The 19,754-nt window shown below is 38.8% G+C and overlaps 2 protein-coding genes across 6 annotated transcripts; one reads left to right on the top strand and one right to left on the bottom strand.

Annotated features, from left to right (window-relative positions):
- Window positions 1–43: 43 nt before the first annotated feature.
- Window positions 44–9,065, bottom strand: seh1l (SEH1-like (S. cerevisiae)). Of its 2 annotated transcripts, none has more exons than XM_042422801.1 (9): window positions 8,816–9,065; window positions 7,591–7,641; window positions 7,194–7,340; window positions 6,732–6,943; window positions 4,708–4,806; window positions 4,436–4,576; window positions 4,048–4,202; window positions 2,700–2,853; window positions 44–756 (listed from the first exon to the last, which is right to left on the bottom strand). In XM_042422801.1, the coding sequence occupies exons 1-9, from the start codon at window positions 8,924–8,926 to the stop codon at window positions 579–581; spliced, it is 1,248 nt and encodes a 415-aa protein (XP_042278735.1). In that variant the 5' UTR covers window positions 8,927–9,065; the 3' UTR covers window positions 44–578. The 2 variants fall into 2 exon arrangements, with proteins under 2 accessions (XP_042278735.1, XP_042278736.1); XM_042422802.1 differs by lacking the exon at window positions 44–756 and adding an exon at window positions 763–1,221 and having other exon boundaries at window positions 8,816–9,063.
- A 699-nt stretch (window positions 9,066–9,764) lies between these two features.
- On the top strand, window positions 9,765–19,356 carry ptpn2a (protein tyrosine phosphatase non-receptor type 2a). Of its 4 annotated transcripts, none has more exons than XM_042424932.1 (9): window positions 9,765–10,092; window positions 11,345–11,435; window positions 11,528–11,628; window positions 11,762–11,860; window positions 13,591–13,728; window positions 14,133–14,342; window positions 15,062–15,223; window positions 16,280–16,476; window positions 18,144–19,356. In XM_042424932.1, exons 1-9 carry the CDS (start codon window positions 10,036–10,038, stop codon window positions 18,331–18,333), a joined length of 1,245 nt encoding a protein of 414 aa, XP_042280866.1. In that variant the 5' UTR covers window positions 9,765–10,035; the 3' UTR covers window positions 18,334–19,356. The 4 variants fall into 4 exon arrangements, with proteins under 4 accessions (XP_042280866.1, XP_042280863.1, XP_042280864.1 ...); XM_042424929.1 differs by having other exon boundaries at window positions 16,277–16,476; XM_042424930.1 differs by lacking the exon at window positions 9,765–10,092 and adding an exon at window positions 10,131–10,520 and having other exon boundaries at window positions 16,277–16,476.
- Window positions 19,357–19,754: the final 398 nt, after the last annotated feature.

The following is a 19,754-nucleotide window of genomic DNA, read 5'->3' as shown; positions in this document are numbered from 1 at the left end:
CATAGGGGTGTGCATGTACAGAAAAAAATAATCAAACATAACGTTCTTTTAATATCCTGTGGTGTTTATTCTGACTTCCACCATGTCCAGTTTTGTTCCTCAATAAACGCTGAGTAATTACAAACATTTCCTTTTCAGGTGCTGATGGTTCAGGTTGTCAGTGTGCAACAGAAAACTACATTGTATCACCATTTTTTTTACTGACTGACCAGCTAACATTGACTGCATGACATGACCCCAACAAGCAAATGACTACATGAAATGTGCTTTTCATTGTACATTCCTTGAAATTAAAAACCACTGGTACACAAAGCTAAATATGGGAAATGTTCTTAGAAAATGGTTATCAAAATCCCTTTATAAATTGCGCATCTAAAAAGGCTGTTCTGGCTATATAATACAAATTTTACAAAGTCTTCATGACAGCTTCCAAAACCTTTTATAATTTATGCACAGAAAAAAAATGAACAAAACAGAAAACAGAGGAAAAAATACAGTTCTTTATTAGAAATTAATGGCAGCTGTGTAGCCCATCCTCATACTCTATCCCTGCTTATTTCAGCTAAAATACCCAACAACTACTGCCCTTCAGCCTCAGGTAAGGGCACAAGTGCTCTAGAGAAGTATCTGTAGGGTTGAGCTTGTTGCTGAGGCTGAACGGGCTCAGCATCACAGTAATCTATGAGGGAGGAGGGAGGCAGCAGGTGACCATATCTGCTCCCCGCTCTGGGAAGATCCAGAGGCGGAAAGAAATACCTGAAGCAACAAGAGATGGGAGAAGAAGAAGACGACAAATACACAGATGGGGAGGGGGACGACAACATTGGAATACAGAGGGGAAACACATAAAGGGAAGTAGAAAATGAGAAATTAAAAAGGAGAGCAAAGGAAAGGATGCATGAAGGCTTTAGGAATAAAAGAGGGAGATGAGAATGGCAGACAGAGAAGTTGTTTTTTTTTTTTTTTTTTTTAAAAGGTGTATGTGTAATGCCAAGACCGTGAGCCACTGTCAAAGAAAAGTTATTAGAACCAAAACAAAATGTAGCCCTCAACCAGTAATACCAAAGTATTCATCCATGAGTGATGTCACCCATACTGCATTAACACAAGGGCAAATAGTAGCTGATGCAGAGGAGACATTAGTAATACGCAGGATGCTGGTATATCTTTGGAGAGGTCAGCTGCCGCAGGGGAGGGACAAAGGGAGCTCTCTTGCCAATCCTGCATGCAACAAGCAGTACAATACCACATTACTGCAACAAACCCCATGACACACTCAGTTTTGTCAACATGTAATTGGAATGCAAGAAAAACTGAATGCAAAGTCATTTTACAAACTGTATAATAGACATTTAATTTTTGGTTGCAAAATTAATATTTGATTTGTTATTCAATAACACACAGTGCACAGTTCTTATGTTACTCAGGTTAGGAGTGACTCCAGAGTTAAGTCAAAAACCACAAGGAAGGTAAAGACAGAGGCATGGTTATTACTGTAAGTTCAGAGGTTCACAGGTTATTAAGTTGAACATAAATACAGCCACATATCAAAACATAACCAGTGTTGGCTTAAACACCATTTGTTTACTGGCAATTTTAATTCCTGCTCCACATAACATCAAATCTTCTCATTTATAATCCAAATTTTAGAGTGAGTCCATGTTGCTTTTGCTTAAAAGCGGGCGCTGTTGCTATAAGTGACAATTACAGGATAATGTTAAATGCTAAAACATTGTATAATTAGAGAAGCTCACTCAATAATCTCCTTTACACAGCAATGTCTACCTAAAGTTTTCTAACATCAGCCTCCATATGCTTCTGGTCATATCACTGAGGCTGGAGCAACAAAAGCCCTGAGTGTACTGAATTGAGTAGGGGTGCATTTTATTGCAAATGAGTTCAACATTTCATTTTTAAAAAGAAGAATGTGTTATCTCTACTTTCAAAAGTTAAGTTACATAGTCTTGCTTCAAAGTCACACACGTCAATGGCTGTATTCATACCCATACTGTATGTTCACACTATTTTCTGATGTTATTACAGTTGGTTAATAAGGTTCATTCAAGCGGTCCTCCGGCTCAGCAAAGAGTTTGGCAATACTTGTTTATGGATACATTCAAATTGAAAAGTGAAATGAGAGAATTTATCAAGAAAAAGACTGAGCTTTGATTTGATTGCTCATCTTGAAATGGAAATGGTCCCAAAGACGTCGGATGTTGAAGATGGCAGCTATCAAATTTATCAATATTAACAAAATTAAGTTATCTAACTACACAATGGTTCTGCTTCCTATCCCAAAATAGTTTTATCATTTGCAATAATAACCACATGTCAAATTTATACAAACAGGTTTATATACCAAGAAAATAGTTAACCCTAACACTGACATTGCAAAGTGGAAACATGAAACCACTCCTATTACAAGCATCAGTACAAATCAAGAATCCAAAAAAAAAAAAACCAAACAAAACAAACCACAATGCAACACATCCGGCTCCACAGGCTTGATGCCAACAACCTGTATGCTGGAAGCCAGAAGCCAAGCTCTTTGCATGAGTGCAGCATTGGGATCAGTTTGGGCCTGGGAGTTTGTCAGTGAGCAGCTGCAGTCCCAGTCAGTGTGAGGCATAGTGAGTAGTCAGTTCTGACTGGCACAGGTCAGGCTGGGTGAGTGGCGTCAGATGCACTGCACCACCTACCTTCCTGCAGACATCCCATTCAGGGCATTCTGGGAGGTCTGAAGGGAGGAGCCCACCACCGTGCTCATGGCTGTAGGCTGACCAGATGAACCGGTCAGTGGGCTGCCGTCTCCCTTCAGGATGCCTGTGCACTTCCAGTTGTCCATGTAGTTAGCTGTGGAGGGACACAGTTAAAAATCAGTGCTCACGCTGCTTGTAACATGACTCCAGTAACACAAGTTCAATCATCCTCTGTACACCTGAGCAAAAGTTTCTGTCCATGTTTCTCTCTCTCAGTTTTTTCCTTCACATTTGCCATGTAACAAGTGAAAAAGTGTAATGCCCCCAAATGTCCACCAGATGTGACTAGAGCATGTTGCTTGTGTCTACTTTGTTATTTTGCTTTGTTTACATGATGCTTTTATTTTTCCCGGATCAGCACACGTCTCTTAAGCATGAAATTCCCTTGGTAATTTATATAAATGCCTAATCTTATTAACAATTGATATGATTTTAATATTTAATGATGCATTTCATTAGTTTTGCCATATGTACATAAAGACAAAGTCAGTAAAGAGTTTCTCATGTTTGTTTATGACACTCTTCCTTGTAAGTCTGCGGAGACAGAGACAGAATGCTGCGGTTTTCCTCCTGCTAATATGCACTATTCACTATGCACTATACATGAAACTCAGATACAGGATATGTAAGACCTGAAAGTATCAGTTACCACATTGTTAATGAATGACTTGCAAACCTGTTTTTAATACGCTTCTAAAAAAAACAAAAAGCCAGAAATACAACCCTGAGAATACAGGAAATTTGGTTGCCGAGAACACTTTTTAAATACTTCCAGTGGACGTTTGAACCAAGATGTAGACATGACACAACCAGAACGCGTCACAACCGCATCTACCTGACAACCAGGATTACAGCAATCAAAATCAACCTGTGAATTTTATTAATTTGAGTAGCTTTACATCATTTGTGCCTGAAAGGCAACATCAATGAAGCAAAACTACACCAATCGACTGATTACAATGTCACTGCAGCACATCACTACATAGATGCAATGGGTGCCTGTAACACTAAACACAGTCAACAAAAGAAGAGCCTTACAGGGTGCGGTGACAGCTTTTCTGGCAATGGTGAGAACTGATCTTTACCTTCTGAAATTAGACCCCTGATTCATCATTCATCAACTGGCTAATAACAATGGCTCATTTATTTCTGTTTACTGAGCATTTGTCAAACTAACATTTAAAACACGTTATACAAACACAGCTTTGTTAGCTCAGTGTGGCTGTCAGTAAAATTAAATGGTAGAAAAATGAGCAGTCATCAACAGTAGCTAAAAATAGACTCCCACCTTTCCAGAGGCGCACACAGCCATCATCCCCAGATGAGGCCAGCAGGGTGCTGGTGATGTTCCAGCTCACACGCCACACCTGAGAGTTATGGTTGTCAAACTGAGCCACAATCTGCACCTCAAACTTGGTGGGTCCTGTAGATGTGCTCTCCTTTCTGGATCAAGATATAGAAAATCAATTTTTGTAGAGCTATGTTTTCAGTTCTGTCACTTTTTACTGTTTAAAAGCAGCAGCAGCAGCAGCGCTAACATGTATGAAATATGTATGAATTCACTGATATGTGAGATGAAGGATTCCAGTGACTACACTAATCCTTATCCCTTTGTGTACTTTGAATCCTTCATGACATCTTTGAAAATACTGAGAAAAAAAATCAGAATCAGTCACCTCATAGGAACAAGCTTAAAGATTCTGACGTCTTTCGTTGCGATGGCGAGGACGTGGAATGATCTTCCCAGGTTTGGAGCAAATGCAATGTCATGCACGGCATCTGTGACGGTCATCAAGGTCTCTGCTTTAGCATATTTCCTTTCAACATTGGTGAAAAAATAAATCAAAATTACTAAAAAGTTCTAACAACATAATTAGGTATGTTTTCTTTTTGAATTATTGGTGTATTTATGAAAGAGTGGCATACACAACACTGAAGGAAAACCTACCTTGTGTTTTCATTGTACTCATAGATCTGGACTTTCCCACCGTACGTTACGTTGCTGTCGTCACTCCCCACTGCAAACATTGGTGGGTGGGCACGAGAGCTGGTTGATGGGGAAACAACATAAGATTTAACTGACACATACTCTACTGTGAAAGGTCACAGTTCAGACTTCTAAAGTAGAGTAGCAGAAAACTTTGCATTTTAAAAGGTCAGTAAGTCAAGTTACAGTATGTCTTGACTTTAACACAAGACTGCCAGAATGTTTGACACTGCACAAAGTAGTTCATGTAACATTTTTGACTAAGAGTTTTCTTTTTTTTTTTTTTTTTTAAACTAAAGATAACTGATTGAAATCTAAACTCTTAACTGTCTGCTACCCTGCAAAGTTACCAGTCATTGCGGGAATTTACCAGAAAGTGTGTTTATTTCCCACCCTTCCAATATGTTCTACACCAAATACTGTCCGCCACTGAACAAAACGTTATACAAAGTATAGTGTCTGGCCAGGAATATTATTATATGGCCGTCATATTGTTGCAGGTCTTGGGTTTGTGTGTCAATACCCAAGTGGATCCAAACAGACTGGCTATCAGCTCTGATCACTTCCTGTGTTATAACCATCACAGGGAAACAATACTGTATGTCTGACCAGCTTAGCTGCAGTTATGAAAAGGTTTAAAACACAGTTGTGTGCCAAGTTGATTGCTGTGTTAAAATGAGCACGGGTTCAACTGAAAGGCAGCAAAACCAGATCAATGATGAAGTTACCTTGTTAAGGCCAACCTCATACAGATGACTCAGAGGAACGCTGCATGATAATGCTGTGTGTTCATTATTGCCAAGAAATGGTAATTAAGGAAATTGGTTTCAGATTCTGCAGTTCAGCTGATGAACTGCTAAGGAAATGTTTTAGAAATACTACTGGAACAGTTCTGTGTATTACCAATTATTCAACATATTTTTGTGAAATTTTTGATTTTCACAAAAATACATTTCTAGTCTTCTTTGTATTTAATGTAAATCATATTGTACAATATTTTGCCCCTGCCATTGTCTCCGTACAACCTTTAGCAGTAATTATCTGTAAAATATAAGTTTACATTAAAATTGCGGTTGGAATGGGTCTTTTACAATACATGTATGATTATTTTTTTTCCCTAGGACTTAAAGTCACATATCTCACCTGTCTTAATGACAGAATAACTTAATGCATGTATCCTTGCTGGTGCTGGATTCATTAATACATGGTTGCTACAACTGACCTGTTGGTTTGTCAGATGATCAGTAATCCATTTTCTGGCATTAAATATTATTTGAGTCAGATATAAAACCTTTTCTATGTAATAAGACAATTATATTTGTTTGGTCTACTTATCCTCATGTTTATTCAGATAGTGTCTGACTGTCCTTGTATCTCTCTCGTATTGGGTCTGAATTTTTTGAACAGAAGTAGTATAAAACATTATAATATTATAGTTCTGACTATCTGATTAAGTGAGGTAAGTATCTACATTTTGGTTTGTGCTCTGAAGAATATTTGGTGCACAGTTTTATGATGTGCTCTAAAAAAAAAGCAAAAATATTGCACCTATAAACGTTGAAAGCAAGAGCGTACCAGGTTGTTGGAAGGCAGTGGAAGCTATGTAAGTAGGAGGAATTCTGGGAGATAATCACTATTAACTGTTAATTGCTTAATATCAGAAGAGGTGAATCTAGTTTGTTACTGTTTTGCCATTTTTTAAGATCTTTAAAGAACCTGCTACCAGACAGGCTGTGAGGCTGACAGAGTTAGCTTGATTTGTTTACACTAATGTACACATCTCACTGGTGCCTTCACTGACAGAGAGGTAAAGTGATAAAAATAACATCCATTTTAGTTTAAGTATTAATAACCTCCAATAAATCAATTTTTAATTTCAACCATAAAACTAATTTATAATAAATGTACAATCTGGAAGTGTTGTAAATGTCCAAACGCTTCAATGACACAACAGTTTTAGATACACAGTAAACTCCTGGTCTAACCTGGAGGGATTCCAAGAGATGCAGCTGCAGCTGAGCTTGCAGGAGATCTCATGCTGCAGGGACCACTGACTCAGGTTCATTACGTCAGGAGCCTCGTAGATCCTCACCACTCCATCCGCAGAGCAGGTGGTCAACATTAGGCCCATGTGTTTAGGGGCAAACTTCACATCTGTCACTGAAGTTCTACTGTCCACTAGTGTGGTTCGTTTGATCTAAAACAGAAGAATATGAAATACTCGGGTCAGATGATAAATCAAACAGAAGACTATAGTGACTGACAACCCTGAGCATGACTGTCATTTTATTACAATCATCTGCTGTTTATCAACAAAGATAAGTGCATGTTGATGCAATATGCTGGAGTCAAAAGCACCAGTTCTGCATCATGCCAGAGCTACTGAACTGAGGAGCTGTCTATGATTAAGAAATAGATGTACAGACAAATGCAAGACTTATACAAACCCAGTGGCTCAATCCTCTCTGTTTGTCATTTGACTCTCCAACAATCTCCTCCCACACAGCAGCTGTTCTGTCAAAGGAACATGAAGCTAAAACCTGCCCAAATTCTGGATGAGCCCAGGTCACTCTCCACACTGATCCACTATGTGTCTGTGGAGAGAGCGAGAAGAGTGTCTGTAACATCAATATAACCCAAAACTAGTTTAAGACATCAGATTTCAAGCTGTATCCATAACAGTGAATGCATGAGTCCATGAAAGACACGGAATACAAAATAAATAGGAGAGGAAATGATGCAAATGCTGTACTGCTGTTATGCAAAGCACACTAGCTGATAAAATTTCATTTTACAGGAAAAATCCTGACTTTAGAACTGATCAAGCAGCGGCAGGTGATCTACCTTCCAGCTGGCTGTGCAGTGCCACTCTCCATTCTCACTTTTGTCCCAAACCTGAGAGGAATAAGATCAAAATGTTAATAAATGTTGCTGTCACTAAAGTACCTTTGTAACGTTACACATTTTATGAAAGTCCCTCTCCACTCAAAAATATGTTTTTTTTCTTCTTGTTGTTCCTGGATGTTTGAGCTTCACTGTGCAGAATGATGTATGTATGTGTGCAGAGTTTGTTTCCACATTCATCTGCTGAAAGTGGTGAGTTTCTCTGCGCTCATTGAAAATCAGATTTGAAGGGATGGACCTACAAGAATGATTTGTGACATTGAAACTAGTTTGGAAGCCAATATTGCTCCAATAACCAACTCACACAAGTGTGATGTGGAAACTTGAAGCCTCCAGTGCACAAACACTGAGAACGGACTTTACATTTATGTGGGAGATATCTTGTGTCCAGCAGTTCAACTTTTGAAAAATAAAAATGAAATTTACAATATGTGCATATTCATAGATTCTGGATTTTAACATGATAATTATACTTCATTTGTGGAAAAACCATATCAGACACACATCATGTTCCAAGCAGAGTATTTCTGTCTTTAAATATGTCTAGAGGGGATCTTCAAGCTACAAACATAACACATACAATGATATTCGTGACTAGGATAAACTGTATACTTTGATATGAGTAGAAGACAAACTTTAGATCAATTGTTTGTCTTTCCCACAGGTATCCTTTTGTGAGGAACTATTGAAAACGCATTCTGTTGCTAACTGTAGTGTTTACATGAAATACATCTGTGCTATAACACAGCTTATCTAGCGTGTATGCTACATGCACGTCGGCTAGCAAACTACTAATAATACATTTAATTTGTACCACACTTTTCATTCATAGTGAAACTCAAAGTGCTACAGTATTAATAACATAGAACACACAACAGAGAGAAAATAGTAATACGAGCTAAGATGAAAAAGCCTTCCTGAATAGAAAGGTTTTAACTGTTAGGCCTTTTTTGTGAGGCTAAATTCAATGAGGCAAAGTTGTCCTGAAGAGCTGCAATTAGCAGACAGACTTAGCAAATTCTCTGCATTTCTCAACTGATGGCAAACGAGAGTCAGTAGCCTCAACAGTTTGCTAAGGGTCTTGAAAATGTGGTATCGTTAGCAAGCTAACTGTCGCGGCTAACGTTAACATTAGCAAGCTGATGCATACTTCACGTTAACTTACCTTCACACTTTGGTCACTGGAGCAGGTTGCCATTCTCCGGCCGTGAAAATCATACGACACATCGTGAATGAGATCTTTATGATCTGCTGCAATACTACGGGCAACAAACATGATTATAGCTGCGATAGGGTAAGTTAACAACAACGGCCAGTAGGCCTGTCATGTGTCTACTCAATGTGTGTCTGTGTGTGTTTGGCGGGTCCTCCGTGTGCAATGAGTGTGTGCGCCGCTGTTGACCACACAGCGGCGCACACACTCCAGTTTTAATACTTACACCTGTCAAATCTGGACTAGATTTCCTAAGAACTCCAGGGACTCATTAAAACAGTTTCACATTAGTGAAACCTTTATTATATCTGTGAAAACTGAAAAAAGGGCGATTTCACTGATCTTCTGGCTAGAAATTCACAGCACGATTACACGTTATGGCCATGTAGAGCTCCTCTTTCTTACTTAAAAACAAAGATAGAAAAGCTATTTTTACCTTTTGAAATAAAATAATCGCAGTAAATCTTATAATCTTTCTTATATGGTCTGGATGGGGGAAAAGCAGTGAAATCGCCCTTTTTTCAGTTTTCACAAAGAAAATAAAGGTTTCACAAATGTGAAACTGTGTTTTAATGAGTCTCTGGAGCCTCCTTGGTAATCTAGTCCAGATTTGACAGGTCTAAGTGTAGTGGTTTTTGATCTAGACTTGGTTTCATGTGATCTGGATGAAAAAAAAAAACCCCAATGAAATCGCCCCTTTTCATTTTTCATAATCAAAATAAAGGTTTCACAAATCTGACAGTGGGTTTAAACAGTGTAAAGGTTTTTGCTACGATGTCTAACACTTTTTAGGCAGTAGCTATTCAGCGTCAGTCAGTCAGTCAGCAGTTAGCAGTCAGTCAGCAATGTTAGTCAGTAGTCAGTCAGCAGCAGTCTGTCAGTGAGCAGTCAGAAGCCAGCCAGCAGTCAGTCAGTCAGCAGCAGTCAGTCAGTGAGTAAGTAACGTTAGTCGGTAGTCAGTCAGCACTCAGTCAGCCAGCAGACAGTAAGTCAGCAGCAGTGTGCGGTGCGGTGTTGTGCGGGAGCAGCAGACTCCCCGCAGGGATCCCCAGGGTTATTACACACAGAGACGGCTGTTTAGATGGCTGACAGAACGGAGTAACTTGGTGAGCGGTGCTGCAAACAGTCTGTGATCATCCAGCAAGTGTGTCGGGGGCACTAATTACAACACAATGCAGCAGGAATTTGAAGACATCGACTCGTCCGGCAGATGGCAAAACCTTTACAACGTAAGTCTTCACTCTAGAGAGGCCCAGTGTTTCTATGACGATCGGTTGCTAACTTACTTAGCTCGCTAATGTGATAGCTGTCCCGTTAACACAGTTTTGTCAGTGTTTGGTGACTTTTAGCCTCCTATGCGGCTCATTTAATCGTGTTAACGTACATAATTCATCACACTGTGTAGAGGTTGTGTGTGTATATAACGCTATGCACTTAGTAAAGAAAAACTAGCAATCCGCGCTAGTAGTGGCTGACTTCCGTAGCTGGAAAACGTGCAGCGGCACAGTTCTCACAGTTGAGCTCAGTTAGCTCATGCTGGCCGACGCTAACAGACGTCAGCTGCAGTTTCTGAGAACTCATCAGGACTTCCAGAGAAAAGCGCATGTGGTTTTTTTTGTTGTTTTTTTTTACGACCAGCTGTCTTCAGAGAGAGCCTGTCAGTTCAGTGTAGTTCATAACGTTTCTGTTCCGGTGTAACTTTGGCTGTGACCCTGTAATATGTAGCTAGCTGCTAGCTGGAGGAGAACATATAACAGGAGGTGCTTTGTAGCACACAGTTACTGTGTTTAGAAGTTAGAAACACCGTAAACAATCTGTTCATAGATTCAAACACCTTTATAAATCTTTACATACAAGCTTTATAAATGGTCCTGTGCTGCTAGGAGGAAATATATTTTATAGCCCGTTAGTTGATGCAGAAATCATATACCAGATACAGTTTCTTAAACAATAACTAATATAAACATCAGATTTATAGTGTTACTGGGAACTAAACAGATTCAAGGGTAATTTGTATATACTGAGAAGTCACATTGTCTTACTCATGTCTACTTTAGTGTAAAAAGTACATTACTACTTTTGTTGCATTTCATTTTTATCAGGAACACGGTTTGTTTATCTATCACTTCTGAAGAAGAGATAACAAACTTATTGTCAGGCAGAGGCGGGGACATCATGTATGGCTGCACCCCATGCACAATATATAAAAAAACTATGAGTAGTAAAATCAACAATGTGACTAATGACAATTAGAACAAAGCAGGGCAGTACGTGACATTTATGGATGATAGTTCCAAATAATCAAGTTTTTTTTTAGAGGCTGAATAGCACAAAAGACAAGACCTTTTATCTGTGTGGTACTTCTAATGATGCAATGAGGAAAGAGATTTGTCATGTAGGCACCAGTTTGTCTCACAATGTGTCTCCCATCTTCCTAAAGTAATACTGCGAACTTCCTATTTGTCTTTTCTCTTCAAACAGGAAATCCGTAACCAAGCTGGTGAATATCCTTACAGAGTGGCAAAACTTCCAGTCAATAGGAATTTGAACCGCTACAGAGATGTCAGCCCATGTGAGTCTCATGACAAACAACATTGTTAACCAAAATTTGTATTATAGTGAATGTCCTCTTCGTAACTGTTCTGTGGTCTCTCCTGGTTTTAGATGATCACAGTCGGGTCAAACTTGAAAACTCTGAAAATGACTACATCAATGCTAGTTTAGTCATGGTGGAAGAAGCCCAAAGAGCTTACATTCTTTCTCAGGTGAGGTGTAGTAACAGCAATGTCAATACCTGCGTACATAGTTCAGATTTCTGGCTGAACAAATCTGCGGGCTACGTACAAAGAAATGTACAAGATTTTACTTCATGTGCATTTCTTTGTTTTACTTCCACAGGGGCCTTTAAGGAATACCTGTGGTCATTTCTGGCTGATGATTTGGGAGCAGTGTTCCAAAGCTGTTATAATGCTCAACAGAGTCATTGAAAAGGGATCTGTGAGTACACTTTAGCACCTGCTGATTTTTCATGCAATACATCCCCTTGTTGTCTGTTTTATTCAACAGTTCAGGGAGACATGTTACAAGGTCTTATATCTTTATTCAGACATTCAGAGCACTTAGCATAATTTGTCTTTGCTAGCTCAATGTCTGACTGGGGATAAATATCTTCATATTTAAAGGAATAGTTTGACATTTTTGTAAATTCACTTACTTGCTTTCTCTCTGAGAGTTTCATGAGAATATTGATACCACTCTCATATCCTTCCTTTTTAATATGAAGCAGGAGTAAACAGCAAGTTAGCTTAGCTTAGCATACAGACTGGAAACAGAGGGAAATGGCTAGCCTGTTTAATCTGCACAAAAATTAGAGTGTAAAAATTAAGTGTTGTAGTTTTAGAGGGGGATTTTGTATTGGAATATTTCCTGCCGGCAAAAAAGCATGTTTCCAAAAAGTTTGAAACATTCCTTTAAAACATGTTTTTCTTGGCTAGCAACACTACAAATCTCATTTATATAAATATTTATCAGTTTAACTTGTAAAATCATCACTTTTGCTCTTGAGGTTCAAGTTGAAGTCAATGTACAGTACAAAGAGGACCTGATGAGAGATCTTACATGTAAAAAGTATGAGCTGCTGATTGCTCAAATTAACCTTTTTATAAGAAATACATTTGCAAGAATCCTCAAGACTTGTGGAAAATAACATATCGGCCCTAAATATCTCTTGGGCAAAATGATTTTAATTGCAGAACGCCTTCCCCAATCTTATCAGGCTTCAGAGTTAAATTCAGCTATTTTATTTGAGTGATTTGTGGCTAGTGGCTACTGGCTATTTATTAACTTGTGGAAACAAGCTTCCAAGTCTGATGAAGTAAACCAACACCATACTATTGACTACAATAACCCTGAGGGTAAGAAATATCACACATTGCTTTGTGTTGGTAGCGGTATTTCTTGATAAAAATGGATTCACTGAATTCATGGAATCTCTTAGTAGGAAAGTCTGTTCTAACCCGCTGATGAATACCATGTCCGTGTGCATCTCCCACCCTGTCTTTATACATTTATCTCAGACTTCAGTCAACTCATCCTTCAGAAGACTCGAGCATGTGTAGGCCTGTCACGTTAACTACTTTTGTTGGAATATATATTGTCCTGGAAATAATTGCGGTAAATTATATTATTGTCATTTTAAGATCCTTTTATGCCACTGATATAATGATAATATGATAAAAAAATATTTCCCGAGCCACTGTGACATGAATAGCCTGTTAGCCGCTAACGCAGAATGTGGGAGATCTGCCTGCGATGTGGAGGCTGAGGAAGAGCGGGCCTCATGCACCGCCTTTCCCTTTTAAAAATTTTAACAGCAGGAGCAAAAACTGGATTTATAAAAATGCTGAAACCTTCTGGAAACAACATAAAGAAACAGGTAGACAGATGATTTGCTTCAAATAGATAGACCACACTCAATAAGTTATGCTGTTTATTCTGGCATCATGTTGTCTAAAATGTAGGTGACATTCTTATGAAAACACAATGGGCAATATTGAGGTCAGCAAAAATGATCATGTCTATATATCATACAATAAGTCGATATGTTGACATGATAATGTTGATATAATTACGTTATTGTACGATAAGTCGATAATGTAATTATCATGACAGGCCTAAGCATGTGGCCTCTTATCCCTGACGGACTTCATTCGTTTCTGTCTCAACAGGAAAAGTGTGCACAGTACTGGCCGACCACAGAGGAGTTACAGATGTCTTTCACGGACACAGGGTTTGTTGTCAGGCTACTGTCAGAGGAAGACCAGTCCTATTACACAATCCGAGTGCTAGAACTGCAGAACACAAAGGTGAGCATGAGAGTGAAATGATTAGATGATATAACCTTGTTAAATTCTGTAGTGGTGCAATTTCAGAGATGATATTTTGCGAGGTGAAAACTGCTATGTGTCTACTTGAGCAAAATTGCAGTCTATTACTGTATTTAAAAATAATTTATTTACATTGCTTTGCTTGTGTAGCTTCATCTGCTTCATTTTCAGGACAGCTACAGGTTCTGAGCATACTTACTCTTTCTTAAATTGTATTATCTTACATGGTTGCAACTGTTGTTAAATCTAGCATCCAGGTCTGAATGTATGAAGATAATAAATGCTGTGACTTAATGTTTTGTTTGATGTTGTCCTAGTGACAAATCAGCCCAGTCATATATAATCTTCCAATCATGGCCAACATCACATGTTTTCTGTTGTAGACAGGAGAGTCGAGGGAGATCTACCACTTTCACTACACCACGTGGCCTGACTTTGGCGTTCCTGAATCTCCCGCCTCCTTCCTCAACTTCCTCTTCAAGGTTCGGGAGTCCGGCTCGCTTGGCTCAGAGCATGGGCCCTCAGTGGTGCACTGCAGCGCAGGGATTGGACGCTCAGGGACCTTCGCCTTGGTGGACACATGCCTGGTCCTGGTGAGAACTGGGAGTGGTAATGGTGGGAATGTCACCGAAGGCAGCTTGTTGTGAAAGGAAATGTTGACTAATGTTTACATTGGGAACAAAGTGTTAAAACATTACCCAAGAGATTCAAGTTTTTGCAAGCACGTAAGATGAGATGTTAATGCCTTATTAGTGATGTTTGGGAAGAGAGCGGTTGTGACATGTTGGTATTGTTGATAGTACTGAATTCAAAGCATTTTTCTGTGGATTATGCAATGGAGTAGAAAAAATAAATATCAGTGAAATACCTGGGAAATGCCATTCATTAGTTTTTATTTCCTTTTCTCAAGAATAACTCACCCTTCTGGAATCCTACAGAAGTGTGGATAGTCTGAAAATCAAAGGAAGAATAATTTCTTCAGAAAAAGAAGCCTGCTCTGAAAGGGACCCAAGATATTTAGGCTAAGCTAAGAGAAAATGAGTTGATCGATGCCTGTCAATGGCTGAAGCATGTGCCAATAATTAAAGAGCAGGAGCAGAGACAAAAAGATTAGTAATTTATGTCCACAACTGTCAGTCAAATGTCAAAGAACTAATGCCAGAAAAAGTAATCTGTTATAGTTCAATTTTATGGAAATAAAAGTCGTAAAAAAACAAAACAATATTTAGTGAAACCATAGGCTTAGCTGCAGTCGTTTCAGCTGTACTCTAAACAAGTGACACCATTAACCTTCCTTTTATGTGTTTTGCAGATGGACAGAAGGAAGAACCCATCATCAGTGGACATACAGAAGGTGCTACTGGATATGAGGGAATACCGCATGGGTCTGATCCAGACCCCCGACCAGCTCCGCTTCTCCTACATGGCTGTCATTGAGGGAGCCAACCTCATCCTGACAGACAATTCAGCACAGGTTAGTCTGTCACAAGTCTGAGGATTAAGACTGCACTTGTAAAAGAGCTCAGGTTGGGATTTGGGGCTGTTATGAGATCATGTACACCTTGTTGTTAAGCTCCAGTGCCAGTGAGAAACTGACATCTGAGACCAGACAGGTGACTGCAATGCAGACAGTTACTGAAGCCATTGTACTGTCTTTTGTATGCAATTTATTCATTGGGCTAAACTATGTAACACTATGTTCATTTAAAGAGCACACAAGACAAACAGGATGAGATGCACTGGGGTTCTGTCTTTCAGTAACCAGGAGATCCACTGATACTTGCAAACATTTCAGAGTAGAGTTACAAAAAAGGACTGAGACATTGTTGCAGTTGCAAGCTTTCTGTTTTACTCTAAAACCATGCAGGTGGAGGTGTCAGGAAATATGGTTTAGACCTGCGTCATCAGCTGGCAGACCTGGCATTTATTAGCTGTTGTTTCCTCTACCTGCACCTGATGATGCTTTTAAAGTAAAACTGAAAGCTTCAACGGAGTAACTATGTCTCGTGGTATCATAGTGTATTTTTGGGCTTAATTCATCGTAGTCCAAAACAGCATCTCTGATATTGACTGTTGTGTTATAGCAATGCCAACATGTTTTCCTTTAAATTTCCACATATGTTGTTTCATGTATTTTGTTGATGCAATAAGACTACATTTCAAAAAGAAAAAAAAACTTAACTCCATACACAACTACTAAGAAATGCAAGTTGTTGCCAATTTGTCAAGTTCAAATTTTTGTCAGCTGAAGTCATAAAATGTTTTGTGGTATATATGTAAGATATTTTATAATCTGTGTTCATGTCTGCCCCTATTTCACTGCATCTGTTTGATTTGGCTATCCTGAAGTCTGCAAACTAAAAATGTATAAAAACAAAGGTGATTAAGTCATTAAGAGATCTCAGTATACAAGAGCTTATAATATTGAGCAGTTCAAAAATATTTCATCAGCTTACCATGCTGTTGTTGTTTTTGACAACAGATTGATCATAAGTTTGAAAGAAAACTTTTCCGTTGTTCCTTGTAGCAGAACAAGCAGGGAGTGATGTCCCAAGATGACTCGGAGCCAGATCTGCCCCCGCCGCCACCTCCACCCAGACCTCACCTCAATGACAGCAGGCCCAACGGCCAGCCAGGACCCTGCCTGCTGCCGGCCGCCTCAGAAGACGACCTGCCTGCAGAGGAGCCAGCCAGCCTTGACCACCACGAGGCAGAAAACACTGGACAGTAAGTAACACAGCTCAGGATTTGCTGACTGTAGAATTATCAGGTTCTGTCTGCATTCTGAGTTCTTTTGAGATATTGAGGTTCAAAGTTTTGACATCCTAGATATTAAAACTGATACTGATACAGTACACTTCTCTTTTATTTGTCAAAATAACAGACACCCTAAATGTACTCTAAATATATAATATCAAAATCCTATGACATTTTCAAATGGGGTTTTCATGATCCAGTGATTTTCAGATAGAACCTTCTAACTCTGAGAACTCACATCTATCTGTCGAGACTTCAGAGGAACTGATGATTTTGTTGAAAAAAGTACACGGATTAGTTTTACTTTCGGTTTAATATACAAAATCAATGTATGAACTACTGAAGGGAGACAATTAGAAAAAACATTCAAAAATGTTTCTACATTAATTTAATTAATTAGTTTTTTGTTACTGTCTCTGCTCATAGCAGTCTATTTTAGAACCTTCCTTTTCTTTTCTTCCTATCAAATTTACCTTTTTTTTAACTTCTTTTTGACAAACTGGGCTCACTGTCAGTGTCTGAGCTCTGAATGTTTCTCTGTCATCACCGTGTCTGCCGCAGGACTCAAGTTATAACATTAAACACACACGAACCCAGTTAGCAGCAGGTAGCGTTAGCATCAGCAGCTGTCTCATATTCTTACATGTTGACACTTTGGCTTTCATTGCCATCATTTGTTAAGTACTCAGAGTAACTTAAGTCTCTAATAATAGCATTAATCATTGCTAACAACCGTGCTAACTATGTAATTAAACTTAGAAGCTAGCTGACTAGCATGGTAGATGAAGGTAAAAATCTGCTTTTCACTGAGTTCAAACAAAACAAAAAACTGACTTTGAACTCAGTTTGTGTTTGTATCTGAGTCATTCATAATGATTTTGATAAAATAATGAATTTGGAGGTTTCAAACCTTAAAATTGAGAAACATTTCATGATCTTAATTTAACCACAGTAACAGAATAGTGAGGTCACATGGTAAAGAGGCAGAACCTGATTGGTCCTCCTGTTTACATTCTGAGCTCTGATTGGTGCCTTGCAGATGAAATCTTACAGCACCAAGTTTGAGACTGATTTTTGAGACAGAACCTTTTCTTCTTTCAAATTTGAGGGCCAATAATGCAGAAAACAAAAAATAAACCTACACAAAATGTTAATAACTTGTCAAAGAATAGTTTCATGTGAATAAATAATCTTTGCCAAAAATCTTAGAACTTTATGGAAGTGAATTTTGTCAGGTTGAAAATGAGGTAAAGACATAATTGTTTTTAAATTTTTGATTAATTTAAAATGCAGCATTGGTTTTGGTCTCCAGACTAGTCATATCCCTCCTCACACACCAGACCCCATGTGTGTGACAGCCTGCAGTGTGTCTCTGATTCATCATGGGGTTTTTTGGTCACCTTTCTGAAAGTGTTTCCATTTCCTTTTTTCCAGTAAAATTTCCATGTCATCTTGAAATTACTTTTAGACCTTAGAGGAATTGGACTCAAACCATCATTTCCTTCCCACAGTTTTATTTGGTCTTCTTCTATAATAATTATTTAATTATCTTGCACAGCAGTGGCATGGTGCATTAAACCGATGGGATTTTCACTCATCGTTGTTTGCTGACTACTTGCCCTTTGTTATTATTTCAGTGTCCGAAAGCGACACCGTGAGGAGAGGATTGCCAGCACCTCGCAGAAGGTCCAGCAGATGAAACAGAGACTGACCGACTCAGAGAGGAAAAGAGAGAAGTGGCTGTACTGGAGACCCATTCTGCTTAACGTCGGCACCGGGGCAGCTCTGGCTGTCGGCCTGCTGGTGTGCTGGATGTACTCCCAGTGAAACACTCTCGGTCACTGAAAACTGACTCTTATTTTGCACCAGTACCTGGGATTAGGTACTTCTCTAAGTAGATTTAGATGGTAATATGTGCATAACTGAGGGTATTTATTTCTTAAGGTCAAAATGCGGGAGCGCTAGATCAAATGAGTGTGTGTATATTTTTCATGTAAGATCTTAACAAAAATAGTAACATCTCAGGATCTTGGTGCCAGCACGATGATTTAATTTCCTCTCCTTCTTGTCACTGTTGATGAATGTACTGTATCATAGCAAATCGCTTTGAAAGAAACTTACTTAAGGTGCAGTACAAAGAAAAAAAAAATATTCTGACAGGTTTATTTTTGCATTCTTTATTTGTAATGGTCAGATGTGTGTTGATCATCTGTGGACATGTTTTACATTTTGTGTTTCAAAATGACTTGTGTTGACTGTCCATCCTACCATAGATACGTAGGAAGTTGAGACCCTAGTGGTTCAACTATGGGAGTTTTTTTTGTTTTTTTTCCTGTTAGGAAATTTGCATTTCATGCATGCATTTAGAGGTTTTCCAAAGCACCACTTGTTCTTCCATTCACATTGAGCAGGGCATCCGAAAATGGACACACACACACACATACATGTATATATATATTGTGTGAGTGTGTGTGACTGGACACTTCATGGGGTGCTGCCTTGCTGATGTTTTCAAACTCTGCTAGAATGTTAACCTTTTTATTTTCCATCATATGAGCAAGTTTTTCGTAGGCTTCAGTTGTCACATGGATCTTACAAGATGTCAGGTCCCTCACTGCTTAATGCGTGTATTTACCCACTGGATGGGTTCATGTTTGTGTATTTTCAGGTTCATCCCACTGTTGTTCTGGAGGAAACCAAAGCAAAGCTGTCCGTTTTTAGGAAGGGATACATACAGCCAAGCAAGCTGTTTAATGATGAAACCTTGTACTCCCATTATGTGGAATGTATTTTCTGTTTGATCTCTGACATAATTGACACCTGCATTACAAAACGATACCATTCATAGCACCTTTGCGTTGCATGTGACTTCTTAATTTGAATCCACAGTTATCACCAAATTGGTTTTCAATTGAGTGGGACCAATCTAAAGCTATAATAGTGCAATTTAGAAGTCGGAGCAGTGCACCTTGGATTTAAATTCTTAGGAGAGAATGATAGCAAACACAAGTGCGTAAGTGTTTGTTTGCTGGTTGAGATCGTTTTTAATGTGCCTTGAGGTGAGTTAGACGGAAAAGTGTGTGATCCAAGGTTTCCTAGCATGATCAATACAGAAACAAATTTGTGAGCTGTTGATTCCCCACATAATATGAGTAATATGTTGGCACTGCACTGACCGGTTTGTAGTAACTGGAAGTGTGATAGAATAAATTGTATCAGACTCGATCACACACCAAATGTGTCATTAG

Source organism: Thunnus maccoyii, chromosome 10, assembly GCF_910596095.1.
Source record: "Thunnus maccoyii chromosome 10, fThuMac1.1, whole genome shotgun sequence".
Taxonomy (NCBI): Eukaryota; Metazoa; Chordata; class Actinopteri; order Scombriformes; family Scombridae; genus Thunnus; species Thunnus maccoyii.
The sequence above is the reverse complement of the archived record's forward strand: the minus strand, read 5'-3'. Positions and strand labels throughout refer to the sequence as shown.

Excerpts from the sequence above, each read along its gene's own strand:
- seh1l (XM_042422801.1), bottom strand. The coding sequence starts at position 8,926 with ATGTTTGTTGCCCGTAGTATTGCAGCAGATCATAAAGATCTCATTCAC. Across the intron at positions 4,577-4,707 it reads GAGTACAATGAAAACACAAG|GAAATATGCTAAAGCAGAGA; the intron begins GTAGGTTTTCCT and ends CAATGTTGAAAG. Across the intron at positions 4,203-4,435 it reads TTTAAGCTTGTTCCTATGAG|AAAGGAGAGCACATCTACAG; the intron begins GTGACTGATTCT and ends ATCTTGATCCAG.
- ptpn2a (XM_042424929.1), top strand. The coding sequence starts at position 10,036 with ATGCAGCAGGAATTTGAAGACATCGACTCGTCCGGCAGATGGCAAAAC. Across the intron at positions 11,629-11,761 it reads GAGCTTACATTCTTTCTCAG|GGGCCTTTAAGGAATACCTG; the intron begins GTGAGGTGTAGT and ends TTACTTCCACAG. Across the intron at positions 11,861-13,590 it reads GAGTCATTGAAAAGGGATCT|GAAAAGTGTGCACAGTACTG; the intron begins GTGAGTACACTT and ends CTGTCTCAACAG.